The 20,653-nt window shown below is 48.3% G+C and overlaps 1 protein-coding gene across 4 annotated transcripts in view; it reads left to right on the forward strand.

The window, feature by feature from the left end:
* PRKCB (protein kinase C beta) overlaps positions 1-20,653 on the forward strand; it is a 235,275-nt gene that overhangs the window by 109,354 nt on the left and 105,268 nt on the right. For all 4 annotated transcript variants that reach the window (XM_005288918.3, XM_005288917.4, XM_005288920.5 and 1 more), the window contains one exon: positions 19,886-19,997. In XM_005288918.3, coding sequence (XP_005288975.1) covers positions 19,886-19,997 — 112 coding nt within the window. The remainder of the gene's footprint in view (positions 1-19,885; positions 19,998-20,653) is intronic.

Raw genomic sequence — 20,653 nt, forward strand, 5'->3', positions numbered from 1 at the left:
GGGCATAAGCTTTTGTGGGTAAAAACCTCACAAGTGAAAACTCCTTGTTGTTTTTGTAGATACAGACTAACATGGCTACCCCCGATATATGATTCTATGGTAAGTTTGACAACCTTCTTTCTCCCCCAGGGTCTTTCCTCTTTATCTCTTCCCCTCCTGCCCAACAGCATATTTTGTTGCACTTGGTTCACACACACTTTACTTTTAAGATAACACTGGTATGTGGGAGGGGAAGGACCATGATGGCTGCTTTGAAGACGGATTGTTTTTTTCTTATTTAAAACCATCTGCAGTCACCCCTATGAGTCAGATGCCTTCTTCTTTGAAACTTTCTCTTATCTCATTATTTTTTGAACCAGACATCCTTCCTCCTCCATTCCTTCTAGTCTTATAACTCATTATTTTGAAGGCCTTCCTTCTACTTGCTACTCAGGGCCTTTGTTTACAACACAAACTCAAGGAGCTCAATCTATCACTATTTATCTTAACAAAGGGAAGGTTAAGGCGATGACTTGATTACAGTCTGTAAGTGTCTATATGGGGAACAAATATTTCATAATGGGCTCTTCAGTGTAGCAGGGGAAGGTCTAATATGATCCAATGGCTGGAAATTGAACTAGACAAACGCAGACTGGAAATTAGGCATAAATTTTTGACAATGGGGATAATTAGCCCTTGGACCAGTTTACCAAGGGTTGTGGTGGATTCTCCACCGCTGACCATTTTTAAATAAAACAGTTAAATCAAGATTGGACGTTTTTCTGAAAGCTCTGCTCTAGGAGTTATTTTGGGCAAGATCTATGGTCTGTGTTGTACAGGCAGTCAGACTAGATGATCACAAAGGTCCCTTCAGGCCTGAGAATCTATGATTAAATTTGAAATCTGATTCTTGGCATTGAAATATGTTAACTTGGGATTTTGCCAGCCACTGGGAAATGCTTCCAGAGGATGTGGAGGCAGCCTGGAGTTGGGAATTGTAACTAGGTGGAGGTGAGGGTAGATATTCCACACAATTGCCTCCTTGAAAAAATGCAGGAGTAGGAAAAACGGCAGCGTGGCTGCATGCATCTGCCATCCAGAGCGTGTAATGAACACGAGTTCTGTGCTGTAGTGGCAGGGGCACCTGTTATAAAGCAAAATCTGCTTAACCTATGTGTTGGGTTGCTTCAGAGACCATAAAGACGCTAAATGTCTCTCAGTGGAGCCATACATACAGTAATCCAGTGCTGCAGGTTCTCACTCAATGTAAAAACCCCGTATGTACAACTGTGTAATTGGTAGGTCACGTTTTGCTTGATTAACCCTGTGTAGTGGGTATCAGTGGGATTGAACAGACGTAACAGACAGCAGAAAGTCTGAGTAAATTGTCATTTCCAAATAGAAGAGCTTATTCCAGACATCCGAATGAATGGATGGAGAAATGTTGATTACAGTGGATAGTCGAGGGACTAGCATGTGCAGCGTGTTCTAGAGCTGTGTTTTGTAAATGCTGCATATTCAGAATTTTGCCTGTAAAACAACAAAACCCGTTGAAGGGCATCGCTTAGTCCATGGGTTTACGGCTGTTCTGGTCTTCTGGCTTATACTGAGGTGATGCGGTATGAAGATTAATGCACCATTAGTCCGGAAAAGACAGAGGAGAAGAAACTGTTGGGTCATCTAGTCCAAGATAGCACTCAGGTCTGTTCTCTAGAGCACGTAGCTAGTTTGGGGCCTGATCCCACTCTCACTGAAAGCACTTGAGGCCCCTCTTCTGTACAACTACCGTTACTCTGCAGATCTTTGGGGGATTTTTGTGCTATTCGGAATTAGCTCTGATTTTCAGGTTAGCCTTTTTATTGTTGAAGTTCATCCTTTTTGTTTCCAGCTATATCCTGAAACCTTATTAACAATTTCCCCTAAAGCACCTGGCAAGATTTCCCTTAATATTTTTTTTTAGAGTACGTTTTCAGGCCTCTTCCCATTATGCCTCTGTAGTACATGTTGGACTTACTTTCAGATAGCCCTTGGGAAACTTCCTCATGTCCTATAGTAAAGAAACTAAGATGCACAAGTCTTGATTTTTAAATCCTTTTGATGTATTTAATTAGGTACGGAAAGTACACTGCTTCTGTGCTGCGGGATTGCGGTGGTATTATGCTGCAAAGTCATTATGAAATTCATTTAAAAAATGCTCTTCCTACGAGCTGTGTTAATTCTTCAAAAGATGTAATTTAAAGCTTTCTCTATGACACACACAAAGTACTGTGTGCATAATTTCAAAGAAAACCTCTGCAGCTGTTTTGCAGAGTCCACAATTTCAAAAGATTAAAATCTTGCAGACCATCAATACGCTTTGGAATTGTGCTTGCTTCCTCTGAGCCAATTACGCGGGGTGGGCAGACTGCGGGAAAAGGACAAATATGATCCCTGGCGTGAGGGATCAAGCGCTGTAAACTTGTGGCTGACCCGCTTTAATAATTGAAGTTTTTCCAATGGTGGTTCTATGTTTTAATATGTAACTTTGTGTTAATATAAACCAGGGGTAAAATGTTCAAAATACCTAAATGACTCAGGCACCTAAATTCCACTGATTTCAATGAGACTTGGGGACTTCTAAAATTTTATCCTAGATGATTTAACCAACCAACCAAACAAACAAAAAAAAGGCAGAGGTTGGCAGCTTGACAAGTTGTGAGCCAGGGTTTAATTTTTGCAGAGTATTAAAATATTAGCTTTGAAGCAAGTCTCTGCCCCTTGCTGAAGAGGTGCATGTCAGTGGGGCTCTGTAGAAGGGGTGAATACAAATGAGCTGGCGTTGGGCAGAACATTACAGAACAGCCTGGTCTCTAGGTAACACGATCATGAGTCAGGAGACCCGGTCTCCAGATAGGCCCAGCAGTGCAGTGTTCTTGTTGGCGGGAGGTGGGGAAAGGGGTGACTTGTCCAGTGCTGTGTCTCAGTATATCCATACCGTCCTGATTGCACACACGTGTGCAAGGTCTGCGGGGATAGGAACAGTTTTCAGAGATAATGACAGGTCATTCCCTTTTGCCATTGTACCATTATAAGCTTGTGCTCTTCAACCCTGCTCCAACTCTCCTCTTCCCACATCAGATCGCTGCTTGGCTCCTTATGGCTTCAATTGATGTCATGAATCAGGCTGTTTCTTGAATGAGAAGGTGACTGCCGCCTTCCCTTTTGTCACTGGCATCATGGCTGCATCCCTTGTTTGTTGTAGGGTGCCCAGCCAAACCTACTGTGGCTGCGTGAATGGTTGGGAGAGGGCATTAAATACAGTGGAGAAGATCCTCACCCCAAAGATGGGCCATTTTCATCCCATAGTGCAGCCAATCATCTTTGTAATGTGGTTTTTGAGCAGGGTGGGGCTGTTGGCTGGAGCGACCCCCCCCCCTCCCCTTTTACTATCCTGTTTTAATGTACTGAATTGTATCGAATCTAGCCAATGACGCATCCAACTCAGCACAGAATCCGGCGGTGTAAATACAGTAACTAATAAAGAAGAATCATCGTTACAGGTTGCCAACGTCTAGCCCTCAGATGAGGAGGAAGATTCACAATGTATATTTAAGTGACTTATAAATAAATGAGACTTTTACAGCCAGGGAGTCATCCTTTTTGAAAGGAGAACATGTAAGTAACAAGCTCTACCCAATTATGGATTCACTGTCAGACTAGAACTGTTCCAACACCCTGTCCTCGGGGTAAATCCTGACAGGTAGATTTCAGTTTGATAAACCTACAGGAGCAGGGGAATAGAATGAACAGCTGAATCTGGCTTTGAAAGCGAACTGCACCTTTTTTTGGTTGAACAGGGCTAATGACCTTGCGGAGAGGGTAGTGTAAAAGCCAGTGCCTATTGTGTATGTACTGAGTCATGGAGCCCACAGTCTCCTCGGATGGATCTGGGCGTCTATAAGCAAGGCCTTCCCATCACGAAGGCAACTCATGTATGTTCCTCTTCCAAGGACACAATCCCTAAGGGAGGTTTGAGATACTTGCAAGGTTAATTGGTGCTGTCTGTCCCTGACCCTATTGAAGACAATGGCATAACTCCCATTGGTTGTAGTAGTGTGGGCTTGGGACCTACGTAGCTGTAACCAGCCATCCTGGAGTCCTTCTGTGTCCAGTCTCAGTGAGTTCCTGTCGAGCAGAACCAGAGTCGATGTGTATGTTTGGGGGAGGGGAGTGGGGAGCGAGTGCCTTGTCGCTAAGGAAGATATGAAGGAAAACCTCTAACTGTGGGCAATGTGAACCTGGTGCCTTCTGGCTGTGTGCGGCTGGTTTCTGCGTGACCTTTTCGGGGACCAGGTTGTTGGGCTATCTCTGCCTAGGGTTGTGTGAGCTGCAAGGATGTCCGTCCCCGTCTCCTTCCCTGCATCCACACAAGCCACTGTTGTGGTGAGGAGCACAGACACTGTTCAGGTCTAGCCCTGATGCCAACCTTCTCTCCCAGGCTGTAGAGCTGGGGGGGGGGCGGCGAAAGGTGGGGAGACCAAGTGCATGTGGCAGAGATCCAGGCCCAGCCAGAGTCCTCCTAGGAACCTTCCCTGCTGCACCGGCCCTACTCAGGCACCAGGTGACCAGAGCTTTAGAGCCACAGTTGAGCTTCTGACCTAGATCTGCTCATGCCGCTGAGTTTCTGAGGCCCCCGTCCTGCTGTTGTGTTCCGCCCGGCAGGCCTTCATGCCCATGCAGAGCTCTGCGTCGCCAGCCCCAAGTGTTCCAAACGTGGTGAGTCAGACCCCCAAAATAATCCGAGAGGCATAAAAATCTTGGGACTTTGAAATGTGGGGTTCTGGTTTCTGAGCCAGCAGGGTGCCCCACGGGCATATTTCCAAGCTTTCCTCTGCAATGCTGAGGCTAGACACTTTAAAAATGAAATCCAAGATTCTTATGAAATAACAGGATTCCAAGAGCAGGGACTTTACAAAAAACACGAGCTATGGCAAGACTCTTGATAAAACTTCACGGGTTGGAAGTGGGACTCCATGTAGGCCTAGGGCTCTGCCGAGGCAGATCAGGTTTGGGACTGGTAAAATAACACCTCCCTTCAGTGTCTAGGGTGACCAGATGTCCCGATTTTTATAGGGACAGTCCTGATTTTGGGGTCTTTTTCTTATATAGGCTCCTATTTACCCCCCCCCCACCCCCGTCCTGATTTTTCACATTTGCTGTCTGGTCACCCTGTCAGTGTATGTCAGCTCAGACTTACGTTGAGTGTCTCCCCTCATTCTGAGCAGGCTCTGCTGCTAGCCAGAGGCCTCTGATCGTGCTTAAAGACGCCATGTGAAGCCCAATCTTTTTATTAGCTGCAGCGGCTCAGTTTTTAATTTACAGTATTTACCCTCCGGAGCTGCTGGCAGGAGCTCCTTTCCGGCTGCTGCTGCTTCAGAAATGGGGTTTTTTTAAGTCTCTTTGACCAGGCTAAAAATGTCCCTTATGTAAATAGCTGCCGTAGGTGTGTGCCAGCTGTGTGCCCGGCTCGCGGGGTCTTCAGCACAGCTTCTCAGCACCAGCTTATTAAAAGCTTAAGCTGAAGCGTTAATTACTGTCTGCGGCAGGCCGTGGCTTAGAGCCGCAGCGCCTGTCCTTTGTTACCAAAGCAGTTCCAGAGGTTGGTCTCTTTGCAGGAAGGAATTGAAATGGGATAAAAAGAGAACGCCTTGTTTCCAAGCATCTACTGGTAATGTGGAAGTCCACAGCCTCTCGATGAGGCTTACGGTGTGCGAGGTTCATGGTCCATGCAAAAGATGAGCAATTATTCTCCTATTTACACTGTCACGGACTCTGACAAGTCTCTCCTGCCGTTCTGAAAACGTCTAATGGCCTTTGAGGGCAGTGTTCTGGAATGTTACAGATTGCTGTGCTGTGCTTTGAATCCCATCACAGGCCTAGAGGCACTTATCAGAGGAGGATCGCTTCTGTGTTTTTAGCCAAGATCTCTGAGTACTTCCAGGCTCTGGTCATAGCATTGCAGGACTTACGGATGGGAAAGACCTATCGGACCATCCATTGTATTTCTATGTCCATGCAGAATTGTTCCCTGTTGGTCACTCTCTTTTGTTCCATCCACTTTTATTTCAGTTGGGAGCTCCATTGGGGAAGCTACTGCACATCCTACAACTTACTGTCAAGAAGCTTTTCCTGAGATTGAGCTTACATAGTCTTTCTTAAAATTCCTCCCCTGTGCTCCTAGTTATTAGAACTCTCATCCTTTATCAAGCCGTTCCTTCTAGCTGCTTGATTCTCTATCAGCCATCTCCTGAACTCGCTGCTCAGTCCATCGCTGTTGGAATGCTGTCTTGCAGTTCCATGCCGTGGTCCCATGGGAGCCAGATAGGTCATTGTTTCAAATTGTTTTTTTTCTTTCTATTCCAGGGGTGGCAACCTTTCAGAAGTGGTGTGCCGAGTCTTCATTTAGTCACTCTGATTTAAGGTTTCGCGTGCCAGTCATACATTGTAACGTTTTAAGAAGGTCTCTTTCTATAAGTCTATAATATATAACTAAACTGTTGTTGTATGTAAAGTAAATAAGGTTTTTAAAATGTTTAAGAAGCTTCTTTTAAAATTAAAATGCAGAGCCCCCGGACCGGTGGCCAGGACCCGGGCAATGTAAGTGCCACTGAAGATCGGGTCGTATCACGCGTGCCATAGGTTGCCTACCCCTGCTCTATTCTTTTATTTCTTTAGTTGCCTGATCACGTAAATATAACCTGGGCCAAAACCGAATTCTTACGTTATTTTTGCGCTGCCCTGGTGTCTGAGAACTGGGCCCCTAACGCTTTTAACGGTGCCCGGCCGGCATTCTCTCACTTGTAAGAAAACTGAAGATATTGTTATTGATAAACTGCTAGCTTTGCTGTACAGGCTGCATTTGAGGGTGGGTAGCAGAGGGTCATTTGATGGGCCCAATAAAGGGCACCAGACTGAGACCAGAGTAACTCAGCTAATCTGGCTAAAACAGGAGCTACTCCGGGTTTTCCCCTGTCTGAGTGAGATTAGAAGCTGGCCCATAAACTCTGTTAAAATGATCCTGTGTTCACCAAATGTCAATCTTGCACAATATTTCAGGTGCAATCACTTCCAAATTATTGTATCAAAATGCTGCTGTTCCTGTCCCAGCACTGAGGTCTCAGGTATGTTGCTCCTTGTCACGTTACTCACTGATGTTTCAAAGTTTTTTTTTCCCCCTGTCACTAACTCTGAGACAGAAGACTGGCATGCTGCCGGGTAGTTCTGTGTGGCTCCTCTAATTGCCAGCTGCCTCGCAGGGCAGCTTCTCATCCGGCTGCTCGCACCCCCGCCCAGTACAATGAAGATGTTTGCCATTGTGCAATGCACATTACAGCTTAGAACAGAAGAGCGGCCATACTGGGTCAGACCAAAGGTCCACCAAGCTTACATCTTCAGGCCAGGCATAGATCACTCCAGCGTGCATTGGGCTGGATTTGCGGCAGCTCTGGAGCTAAAAGATCCCAGTCCCAACTGCAGTCATGCTAGAAGCCTCTGCAGTGTCAGCCCCTGGGTGCATGTCTCAGCCCTACGGAAAAGAGCAGCTTTTTCTTTAAAGGCACCGCCCATTCTTTTTGATTACTCTTACTTAGGAGGAATCTGTTGCCATGACATCTTGGTTCAATTTCCATAATTAGACCCAGGAAATATTTCTGAAAACTGGCAACAAAACATCGCTACCACAGCACCTAGTCAAACTTCCGCCGAAGAGACCCGACCCAGGGATAACTAGCCAGGAGACCCGTTGTCCTAAGGATTCCTGCACCCACAGTTCAGATACCATGGATGTAGCGGGTGGAGGGGGTGTCGGAGATTATTGGGCCCTAGAAGATTTAGGGCTGTAATGAATTACCCAGGAGTTTGAACAGCACCTCTAAGGGGATTGGCAGCCCATGCAGCATGGATGAATGTGTCCTTGGTCTGCCCTACGTGAAGAGGTCTAGAAAATCTGTGTGGCACTGAAGGGAAGAACCAAGTCAAGTAGGTTATGGTGGAGGTGACTGATACAGATCTTACCACACTTCTCCATACCCTCGGGGGTGGGAGTGGGACACAATCTCTTGGGCCACTGGAGAACATGGCAACCTGGTGATCCGGGGTAGAGATCAGTTCCAGGAAAAACCCCAAATTGCAAACTGCTTTGCCAATGTGCAGACTCCAGGTCTTTGCACGAGGGGTGAGCACAGCCCTTGCCGCTTGCCCCTTGGTTTCATGTGGAATATTTGGATCTAAATATCTTACCACTCACTGGAGGAAACTTGCTGCTTTTGCTGATTCGGGTGAAGCCAGTACCACTTCTGGCCAAGGGTTTTCCCATGGAGCTCCGCTGAGTCGATAAGAAGAAGGCAGTTGTGACAATGAAAGAGACGCTCGCAGTGTTCACTAAAAAGGCATTTAAGCTTTTGAATCTAGTCATCACCAGCTGGCTCATGATCAGATTGTATCGGTTAGCCTCCTGGCAAGTCGAGACAAAAAGTCTCTGATCAATAAGCAAGAGCATGAACCTTCCCAAGTTGGAACTTGCACCTTTCCTTGAAATGAAAATAGGGTTGTTCTGAAGGTCTGATACTGCCGTTGGGGAGGCCAGACTGCAGATGTTACAGAACATCTAGGGTCTTGCAGTCTGGAAAATAAACGGAAGACTGAAGCGTCCCTCCAGACATTCCTGTGTCCCCGCACACACTGCCACCTCCCCCCCAACTCCTGCCCCTTCACTTCTCAGCACACTGCTCCTGTCTCCCTGACTGTGCAGATATGTGGGGGCTGGTCAGATTTCTCTTCCTGGTTTATATGAGGCAAATCTTTTGCAATCCTGATTAAGTCTCTCCATCACTTTATCCGCAGCGGTCTAGTCGAAGTTTAAATCTCTCAAACAGCGACTGATCAACAACAATAGACCCTTGGAGGAATGCTTCAGATGCCCTTCAAATATGTAGTGCAAAATCAGCAGAGGCTCTTTCTGGCTTCCTTTGAAGTGATAGTGTCAGGGCTGGGTTGTGGGCGGCCGGCCCAGCGGCCAGAGCACGCGTCAGGAGCTGGAGAAGTGGGTCAACCCGGGGTTGGGAACCCGGGGCTAGAGTCAGGAGGTGAGGAGCCAGGCATTGGTGCTGGGAGGTAAGGCCAGGAACCAGAAATCAGAAGCAGGAGACAAAGCTGAGTCAGAAACCAGGTATTGGAGCCAGGAGGTAAAGCTGACATCAGGAATCAGGGATTGGAAGCAGGGTCTGTAACAGCAGTTAGCTGGGGATCCACCTAGTTGCATAGACCTATTCCCTGTATCCTCCCCAGGCTTAACTAGTACATTTGGGCCAATCCATAGGTGCTGGAATAGGGGGGCTGCTGCACCCCTGGCTTGAAGTGGTTTCCATCACATACAGCGTTTACAGTTTTGGTGCAATGGCTCTCAGCACCCCCACTAGACACATTGTTCCAGCACCCCGGGGCCAATCAGGCCTGTCAGTTGGGCTCTCTGTGGGCCTCATGTCCTGTGGCGTGGGGGTCCCTGAGGCTCCTTACCTACCGAGTGTTTCCACTGTCCGAGCTGTTAGGTGATGGTACAGAAGCCTGCAGAGACAGGTGCTAGACCTGCTCCCCTTTTTCTGGATATTCACAATGAGCCACTACCCTTTGGCCTTTTATCCCAAAGAGAAAACCCACGACAGCGAAGCCTTGGGGCTTCCAGAGCTGTGTGACTAGCGGATGGGTCACTTGGCTGGCAATTCCAAAAAATAAAAATAAAAACAATTTTTGGTTTTGGCTCGAACAAAATATTGTGTTTGTCCCAAAGCAAAATGTGACGTTTTGATTTTGAGCTGTTTTAAATGGTTTTGTAATTTTAAAATGGAAGGAAATTTCAAAACAAAGTAATCTCTGCTCCAAACATGGCGGTGTTTCATTTTGAAAGCGTTGAAATGAAATGTTTCAGCTTCCGCAGAACTTTTTTCGACCCAATTTGGTGAGGCCAACATGAGTTCACTACATGGCTTGGTGTTGCCGACGCTGCATTTTCCGACAGAAAGGGTTTCAACCGTCACCCAGCCCTGTATATGTTGGTTTTGGTTGTGGCAGCTTTGCAGCACGCTCGCCTAAACGCAGTAGAAGAAGTTGGTAGTTAAGTTGTTGTGAGCAGCGGCACTAAGGAGCAACTGATGTGTAGTGAGATATGGAGTTAGTTGCCATTCTAATCTGGTGATGACTAGAGTGTCACGTGTTGGCTGGCTGGAGTGGAATGAGTTGACAATGAGAGTCTAGCTTCTGCTATGCAGATGTCAACACACAAACCGTCACCGCAATACATTCCTCTGGGATGCTTAGCACAGGCCAAGGACTGAATATACCATGGAGGCAAATTCTCCTTCCCCCAGGGTAGGTCCTTCTCTACCAGGTTTGGGGTCACATTGGTGGAGCAGCATGGGGCAGCTTTCCCTGCTATTGCCCCTGCTGTGTGTGTATAAACACACTTTGTGTTAATGTGTGGGTTTTCAATTGCACTTAGTGCTGTTCCTTTTGCAGTTTGTGCCATCTGCAATTTTATCACTGAAATGCCGTCACTTTTTCCACCATAAATTCCTCGTCCAGCGGGAATTCAGCCTTCATTTGTGAGCTAACTTGAAAGCCATCCAGTTCTGGATAGTTGTTTTTTATGAATGACTGAAGCTTTTGTTTGCCTGAGCAGATCAATCTGTCTCCAGGAAGGAATGTGGAATTCAGAGAGAAATCGCCGTTTCTCACATGTGGTCCCAGAGTGGTATCAGCCTCCATACGCCAAGATTTGACAGGGAAACATTTTGCTGTTTCCCTGCCCCTCTATGAGCTCTGTCAGTTTGCTATGGTCTTTCTACGTCCGAGTGGGTGCATCAGCAGAATTGTCTCCGTGCTCCTATTCCTAATGATGGTCCAAGGGTCTGAGCTGAGGGGTGTGGAGGTGAGGGGTGGAAAGTGACAGTCCTCGGACGTGTTCGGTGGTGCTTCAGCTCTTTGGCTGGAGAAGGAAGCAGGCGCTAACCAACCTCCAGCAGAACAAGTCCTAGGAAAGTCTGCGTGGGGCGTTTATGCTCCCTCATTCAGGAATAACCCATGGAGGGAGAGTTTGCCTTCTGGGAATTATTCTGTTACTTAGGCGATTAAGCCGAAGATGCAGCTAAGGAAAGCACAGCAATCCTTGCTTATCTGTATGCTACGTTGAACTTCAGTGACAGGGAAGCATTGCTCACAGCCTCCCCTCTGCCCCTCTGCTGCCAAGGAGATAAAGAGCGTAACATTAGAGACATAAAAAATTATGATGGGTGGCATCAGACCAAATCAGGCTAAATGCTAGTGCAAGCCACTGGGGGGAAAGAAGCTGTGACAAGTAGGGCGCCCACCAGATGTTCTTTGCCACCAATAGCACTAGCACCTCAGAATAAAGGAGGAAAGAGGCGTTCGTTCCCTGCCACAGCTGCTGTGCCAGCGCACCTGTCCTCTGCAGAGATGAGCCTGGCTCTCAGGTAGGATTTCCTTTCCTTTTTGAGACTGTAGAAACAGAACTGGGAGTGAAGCCATGCAAATGACGCTGGCGATTGCAGCCTGAGATTTTAAATGTCACGAGAGAGCCCAGAGAAATGATTTCCTTGCATTGATAAAGCCAGAGTAATTCAGCTGAATTAATATGGCAAACCATCCATTTCTGACTCTCTTCCAGACCCTGTTTGTTTTTCCGGCCTAGAGATTTAAGGCTTTAATGGATGAGGGGGATTTGATCATGCCAAAAGGATGATTTTTGTTTGTTTGGATACAATTTCCCCCCTCCATTTTCTGGAGCAAGTAAAAATCAGATGTGCAGTAGGACATCCAGGAAGTAAGGGGAGAGATTCAGCAAAGCAGACATCCATCACTTCTCTGAAATTACTGAGAGGGCAATGTGCTATGCACATACTGTCCTGTCTTTCAAACCAGGGCCAGGAAAACTCCCAGGCTAACTCTGAATAGGGTTAAATTTCTTCCTCCACTGAGGACTCTGCCATGTTGTATTAGGTGCGAATGGCTTAGCAAGTTCGCAATACCTTACCCCCCTACCCCAACTAGTCTCTTTGATTCAGGCCTGAAGATAGAAGCCTTCAAAATAACCTGTTTGAAGATGACCCACCTGAATCTATAGCATAACTGACCCTAATCATCTAGAAATGGAAAAGGTGGGTAGAGTGCTAGGGGCTGATTCCCCTAGAATTCTGCTGACTGCAAGAGCAAATTGAAATATAGACGCTTCTAGAAACTGGTTTAGGTTCTGCTCTCCAGCACTTCTGCTTCCAATCTGTCCCTGTATGACGATAGCATCCCCTCGGTGAGCTACTCCTGGGGAGGGGGACAGCAACTCTGTTTGCCATCAATTTTCCTTCATGTCATTACCTTGAGCAGGGTAATGAAGGTGAAGGGGTCGCCCTCCATGGAACACTTAGGGCTTTGGTCTACAGAACCCACAGATCCCTGGACCTGTACCATAGGACGCAGCCATCTGTCCAGAGACTTTCTGCACTGCCTCCTAGTCACCTTGCCACCCCTCCCCCCCCATGACAGCCTGGTTCCACAGGTGAGTTGGGGAACACGTTCAAATGGCTGGAGTCTTTCCTGGAGGGAGGCACCCAAAGAGTAGGGGTGAGGAGCTGCACTTCTACCACTAGCCCCCTGATTTGGGGAGTCCCATAAGGATCATTTTGTCTCCGGTCCTTCTGAACATCTACCTGCAGCCACTAGAGCTGGTAAGATGACAAAAACAACAAGGAGTTCGGTGGCACCTTAAAGACTAACAGATTTATTTGGGCATAAGCTTTCGTGGCTAAAAACCTCACTCTATGCATCTGAAGAAGTGAGGTATTTACCCACGAAAGCTTATGCCCAAATAAATCTGTTAGTCTTTAAGGTGCCACCAGACTCCTTGTTGTTTTTGTAGAGACAGACTAACATGGCTACCCCCTGATACTTGGTAAGATGACAGACTCTAGTGTTGCAATATGCAGATGAGACACACGGATCTACCTGTCCTTAACAATATATGACCAAACCACTGTCCCCCAGCTGGACCAGTGTTCGAATGACATCCGCTCATGGAAGAAGAGCAGCTGGTTGGAGGTGATGCAGGTGGCAGATGGAAACACCCACAACTGGTCAATTCAGTCCATAGTTTAGAAGATTCCTAGATTTCTCCCTAGTATGGAGCTCTTGCATTCCAGCAGGTGCAGGTAATGCTTTCTGCCATATCCGGTTGGCTGGGAGACTCCGTCCCATCCTGGAGGATGATGAACTGGCCTGGGATATTTAATGCCCCTGTCATCTCCCCTCGGGCAGTGGAATATACCTGGGCATGAAGCACTCAGTCCTCTGCTCTGACTAGTGCAGAATGCTCTAGCTCATCTCCTTGCCGATGTGGGCAACCATGAGCACATCACACGACTCTTTGCTCTGTTTACTGGTTTCTAGTAGAACATCAAGTCAAGGTCTCGATCCTTATGCAACAGTTTGGGCGAGGATGCCTCAGACTGCCTCAGCCTCTGGGACGAGGACCCAGGACAACTCCACTCTTCCAACCCAGGGGAACTGCTCACTGCAAGGGGAAAGCTTGTCTCTGCAGGAGACAGAGCTGCCCTGGGGCCAGGGAAGTGGACTCCCCCAGGAGGTAAGGACCATCCCACACCTCCCACCTTCCCCTCCACGTGCCAGGCGCACTGCTCCAACCTGCTTTCGCTAATGTACACCCAGAGCACAGTGGCCAGAGAATATGTAGTTTTTCAAAAATAGGAATAATCACCCTAGATACAACTTATCCTTGGAGAGGGGAAGAGAGACCACGCAAGGAAAGAACTCCAGGTGACAGGTGTCAGTCATATCACTTCATGCACTCGGATGTCATGGTGCCAGGGCCATATAAGAACCTGAGTGGAATAAATGAGCTGTCCTGTGGACTGCACCAGCCACCCCTAGAAACACCACATCGAGCTTCGCAGAGGCCTCGGCACATGCTGCTGTCATGTCAGGGAAACCCAGTGGGGCCAAGTGGGAGAACGGCCATCTCTCACCCCGCCCCAGGGCGGGAGCCCAACAAAGCACTCGCCAGTGGGCTTCTCTGGGGAAGTGAATAACAAACGCCGTCTTCGTCTGTGCTGGGTGCCGCAGTGCCAGCCCAAGGGGCCCCCACGCCAAGTAGGGGCCTTTGGAGGCTACCGTAGTACAAAGGAGGTGGCATCCCTTCGGCCTGTCCCCCGCCTAGATACCGTCGCCATCCAGCTCTGAGCTCTGGTCACCACAGGTGGCTGCCGTTCCTGTGGGAAAGACGGGGATTGGGAAAGCACTGCCTATTTTCAGGTTTCAAAAAGAGGAGAGGGGTGTAAGTGCTGGGAGGGCGAGGAGCCGACTCTATTAAATGTCAGCGTTCTGTCCTCTGCCCCTGGGTCTTAGTAGCTGTGTCCGAGGCTACCCCTGCTCGGGGCTTTAGTCTGTGTCTGTGATTCTCTGTGGATGAGGTGTGCCGTGCGTACCCATTGTGTTCCGCTGGCTGGCCTAGAAGAGGCCGCCTTTCCTCAGGGAGGCTCACGGGAGTTTTTAATCTTCTCAAGTGTCTTGTCTTTTCTGACACAGAGCCACTGGAGCCAGTCTAATCCCAGCACAACCCTGTAAAGCAACTTGGCAATGACTCTCTCCAGCGTCTATACCATAGCAAGGGCTGACTGCTTGATGGCAAGCTCCTCAGAATAAGGAGGGAATAGCCCAGATCCCTGCTGTTGGCCATGAGGGGCGTGTGTGCGTTATATGGAGGGAGGGTGGAGGTGTGATATCTCCTTGCATGTGAGTATTCCCTTGAGTAGCAATTGTACTTTGCTGATCTGACTCGTCCAATGCAGCGTGCACAGCGAGTTTCCTTCTGCTCCTCGGATTGCACTCTTCCAGCAAGCCTCTCGGAAATAACCTCTGCAAGACGCCTGCTCTCCCTGCAGTTCGTTCTGGCGCAACGATCTGTGTCTGAGTGGCTTTCTGTACCGAACACGGACAATAAAAAGCAGGGTCCATGGCTCCTTAGACGCTGACTGCCCCCACACTGCCGGCGCTCAGTAAATGATAGATTTCTGGTTCTTGGGTTGGAGAACTTGATCCTGTTGTTGTCAGCTGTCTCTGTTCCATCGCTGAGCTTGACATCCGGATTCTCAGGCGCTGACCTATCAGCCTCATATAGACAGCTGTCTGAATCGGTCCCTGCACGGTGCAAACACAGGTACATTGGGATTGGAATGAACCAGAAATAAAGAGATCCTTCTTGTGCAGGCCAAAGCTGATTAGAGTGATTATTTTGAGCTTCCACACAAATAGAGCTGAGATTAGAAAAATCAAATACGGGTGACTTTTAAGGACTTCCATGCAGGGGAAAGTTGTATCCGACTAAATCCATAAGGTTCCTTACGCAGTAAATGGATTTTTCAGAGTGTTCTTTTTTTCTTCTCACCATTTTTGTGAGAAATGGCTTGTGTTTACCCATTCATATTCATAGACTTGATAGCCAGAAGGGACCAACTCGTCTGACCTCTACAATGCAGACCACATAATTTCACCTTGTTACTCCTGGACTGAGCCCAGTTACTTGGACTAGACTAAATCACATCTTCCTGAGCGGCAGCCTTTGCTTCTTCATGGTCTACTTCCTCCTCTTCGTTCGTCCAGCAGCGCCGCCGTGAATTCTGAGTCGGGGCCATGCGGCATTTTCCGATTGGCTAAGTAATGCTGTAGGGGCAGCATGGCCGCTAAACAGCAGCACCAGTAGTGACTTGGTGAGCCACAGGGAGCGAGAGAGACTTGAACACACACATCGCAAAGGAGCTGCCAACTAGATTGGTTTTGTTTAACTTTCCAATCACTAAGTTTTCACAAGTCTGAAAATTTCTCCTTTCCCTCTTTTGTGCTAAAATCAGAGTTTGTCTTTTTCTCTGAAATCTCTGCGATGGCTCATTGCCTCTCCTGGGAGCGCAGGAGCTTTTCAGAAGTGCAGTATTACTTAATGAACTAGCTTTCCTGGGATACTGAGGTTTCCAGGAGACAGGTTAATTGTTGTTAACCCTCATCCTCCCAGGCTGCTTCTTATCCAGATGACAAGCCCAGCTATTAAAAGGAAGTGTCTTTTGTTATAAATCTAAAATACATTTTTTTAGAGTAATGTATGAGACTTCTTCAGTTTTCAAATGCAATTAAATTTGCTGAAGCATGCATCCAGTATCTTGCACTTAAGCAGACTGAATTAAGTGCAGTTCAGTTATTGCCCATCTCTCCAATGTCATTTGAGTTACCTGGGGTATCATGAATGGAAACTTGTAGTGTATCAAAGTGATTAGTCAACTGAAAGCTTAAATGCAATAAAGCTGAGAAAATTAATTTAAGGAGCATGTACTGTGTTGACAGCCATGCTTAGCTGAGCCAGGGAGGTGATTCTCAACTCCATGCTTTCTCTTATGTGTTTATTTTAAGTTACAATTTATAGAAAAGGGATGGCTCCTCATTTCAGGACACCTTGCCCATCCATTAGAAATATAGTCCGCTCAAAAGACTGAGCCAAGAGCAGCTCGCCCCCAAGCCCACAAACAATTAACCAATAATGAAATCGACCCTGTCTTTCCAGGAATGCCAGTCCTTGCTGAGGCCCAGCCACAAAAGTCCAGGAACCAGGTCTGGGAACATGCCCCTAAATGTTAACAGTATTTGGGTTGTTTCAGACCAGAGTGGGGTGTTGCTTCCAACCTGGAGGACCCCTCCTGGAGGATCCTGCTGAGATCTCCTCCTTGTATATCCAGGAGACTCCAAATTCAGCTCTTCCAGTGCTCCCCGCTGTTGATCACTGGGGGTGGCTGCCCAGTATCAGGCACCAATACCAGGTGCAAACAGCACTGAGGTGGGCAGAGGGTGTGTATTCGTGTTGCTGGCGGTTGCTCAGCATGTTCCAGACCCTGAGTCGCCCAGCCAGTCCCAGGTACCAGCAGAAGGCTCAGGGGACTTGCACTGTCCCTGCCACATGCTGCTGCTGCTGCTCCCGGCCTGGCCCTCTTCTCCCAGCGACAGCACGGCTGCCATGTGTCCAGGCCTCACTCAGGCCAGGCCTTGGATGGGCTTCCCCTGCCAGGGAATCTCACCAACATGATCTCAAGGCTCCCTGGGCGTATTGGTACCTCACATTCCTTCTGTGAGCTCGTTTGGGGTCGAGGGAGGCCAAGACGAGCAGCCCGATCTAGTAGCGAATGTTTTCCTGCTCTGCTCCAAGCAAAGCCAGTAAGAAATGCTCCTGGGAGTTGCTTGTAAAGTCTTAAGCCGTGTGGATGAGACTGGGGGAGAACGCCACCGACCGCTAAAAGCAAACAGGAGCAGCTTGTTTTCTCAGAAGTGAAACCAGAGGTGTCACTAGTTTAGCAGCCCGTGTGTGCTTCAGTTTCTGCTCAGAGCGGGGAGGTTTGGGGAACATGCAGCAGTGTCAGGAAGACAACTGATGACCTTTTGACTGGGGTTTGCCCCAGTGTTCCCCCGTCTTCCTTGGAGGGAAGCAGAGAAATGCTTCTGAGCAAACTCAGCCCATTGGACAAGCGAGGCGCACTGGTCGTGAATTGCATCTCCGTGTGATGTAGTGAAGCCTCCCGCTCTGGAAACAACGCTGTGGGAAAGAGTGATGCAAACCCCCGGTAAAGCCGACGGAAAGGGGGATGCGGCTGATGGCGAATTCTCTTTACGCTGTAAAACGCCACAGGCTCCCAGCTGAGGAGGAACGACCTTGGAGCTCTGTGTGATGCTATTCCACGTAACAGGCAGAGAAAAGAAACCGAAGGAGAACGGGGCGTCCTAGGGTACGGATCTGTCTTTGTCCTGCCCAACCCCAACGTTGCCTGCAGTTGAGTTGATGCAGGAGAAGGGGCTGGGCTCCTTCTCTGGGATTCCCTGCAAAGTTCCCAGTGGTGGGAAAATTCTACCCCTTCGGGGTGGCTACATCCTCCCTTTGCCTACACAATGGAGTCTAGGAGGCAGGTGCCGTTCCCAGCAAGATTTGGCATAGAATCTAATTAGGATTTCTGAGAATTTTAACTCAGTGGGGTACCCTGAGCTGTGGCTATCAAAACGGCGTGTGAGGCTCTCGCTCTCACCGTAATAAAACTAAAGCCAGAGTTTATAAATGGCTATTGAGTGACACTTCTCCGGGACGGATTGCAGCTAAATAAAACTTAAAGTGGGCTGGTTAATCAAGCTTCAATTACACAGGAGGAGGCTGCAGAAAAAACCCTTCGTGCTGCCAGCGCTTGCTTTTTGTTTTCCATTTGCCATTGTTCTATTTTTGTTCTTGTCAACCTCTGTAATCATACAGGTTCCCCCACACAGCAGTAACACTGGTAGGGAAAGGGGTAATGGATACAGTGAGAGAACAAGGCACGACCCTGACTGGATTGTACCCCATTCCTCACCCAAACGGGGGCAAAGACTGGCACTGGGCAATATTAGGTGTGATGGCTCAAGCTGGTTGGAAAAACTCCAGCAAAACATATTTTGTTGGGATTTTCTGACTTTTGTTGAAATTGAAACATTTTGCAGGGTTGGTTCTATTTTGGTGAAGCTGCAGCGGAACCCAGGCAGGACCAGGACAAAACCCTGCCTGTTTTCTGCTAGCTCACCCACTTGGCTCCTTGGCCGTTCAAATGCAGGACGGCCCTAGAGCTGGGTACTCCAGCCATCCCGGGCTTGGGGAGCCTACCAGGCGGACTGCCGCAGAGCCCGGGCGGTATTCCCCAGTTGGTGAGAATCTCAAAGATTTTGGTTTTCATTCCAGATTGGAACAAAACCAAACTTGGAAATGTCCAAAGCCTCCGCAAAATGGAACTACTATTTGTGATTTACGCTGGACACTACTGTGTCTTCGGACTGGGCTGCTGTACTTCATAAGAGTATTACTGTCCAACACTGTCAGAACCTCCTGCAGCAGCATCCCAACTGCTTTCAGTAGTCACAGTATCTTAGGTTCACAGAGCGCATGGGGCGTAAGGTCAGAAAGGACCATTAGATCATTTAGTCTGACCTGCTGTAGGATACAAGCCAGAGAATGTCCCCATGTACCCCTGTACTGAGTGCAATAACTTGTGTTTGCCCAGCGCGTCATTGCCAGGAAGACAAACAGCCGGGATCTGAAGCCGGCAAGAGATGGAGAATCCACCACTTCCCTTGGCAGTTTGTTTGCAGGGTTAATTGCCCTCTCGGTATCAATTTGTGCCTTATTTCTAGCTGGAATTGGTCTGGCTTCAGCCTCTGCTAGATGGAAAATCTCTTCCAGCACTGGAATTGGTGCCCAGAGTAAATGGGAGTCTCTTAGTTTGGGGGCTGGGCTGTTGGGGAAAGCGGATAGTTGGCTTAAAAACCTCAAATGAATAGGATTAGTTTCTTCTTCTGAGTTACTTGATTCCCTAAGAGTAGACAGGCTACTGGTTGGCTTCAGAGCATAAGGATGTTTATTGTGTGGTCTGAACACGGAGGGAGATCTGGAATATCTTTTGCCACCTTGCCACTAATAGTTCACTAGGCCTAGCGAGTGCGGTGTAAGAACCTGTATCCAGTAGAACAGGCTTTGTGCTGGCTCTCTGCCCAGGGGTGACTTTCACCCTCCAGGCTTCCAGGTTAAGACCTAATATATCAAATAAATTAACTTGTTGCTTTTAATGAAATGTGACTGGATCTTTATGGACCTGATCCAGCTCCCACTGAAATCAGTGGGAGTTGGATGTGGCCTTGAAGCCCTGTCTCTGCTCGTGAAATGCCAAGGGTGGGGGCTACATGCTGATATTTGGTATAAGTCCATGATCTATCTTGGTCTCTCTCTCTCTCCTTTCCCATTTAGGATCCAAGGAGCAAGCACAAATTTAAAATCCACACGTACTCCAGTCCCACCTTCTGTGACCACTGTGGCTCATTACTCTATGGACTCATTCACCAAGGGATGAAATGTGACAGTAAGTGAAGCTCTGTGTTACGGCCACGGCTGATATAAAGGGGCAGGGCAAATCTCCGGTGGTCTGGGGCACATGCCAGGGAAGAACTCCTGACCACATTGAAGTCTAAGGGCAAAACTTCCATTGACTTCAATGGGGCTGGGATTTCACTTCATGTCTCAACCTGTCTCAATGCTCCAAGCAGGACTACAGTGTATTAGGGTGAAATGCACATTGTAGTAGACACGAGTTACTATTTGTGTTTTGTGATGCTTGCTGGGGAGGGGGCAGCCCCTGCCTCCGAGAGCTCGGGCTAGGGCTAGATGGATGCGTGGAGGGCACAGCAGAAAGGGGACTACAAATCAGGAACTCTCTTACACACATCAGTCAGAGTCATTGGAGTTAAATTCCACCTTCCCCTTTCCCCACCTGACTCTTCAGAAGGCTTAAAATGGGAAGTGACCTCTGACGTGTGTGGGGGAGGGAGCTTTTCCCAGGTCCCTGGTCAGAGAGCAGAGATCCAGGATATGCAGGCCACCAGCACGACTGAAACCCCCGCCCTGCCCCTGATGTTCATGCTCACGGTGTGTCACCCAGGTACCACCCAGTGGTCACGCCTCGCTGCTGGGGTGGAAAGCGGGTCGGAATGGCCTCGGGCTCTGGAAGAGGAAGCGCAG

Source organism: Chrysemys picta, chromosome 10 (genome assembly GCF_011386835.1).
Source record: "Chrysemys picta bellii isolate R12L10 chromosome 10, ASM1138683v2, whole genome shotgun sequence".
NCBI lineage: Eukaryota > Metazoa > Chordata > Testudines > Emydidae > Chrysemys > Chrysemys picta.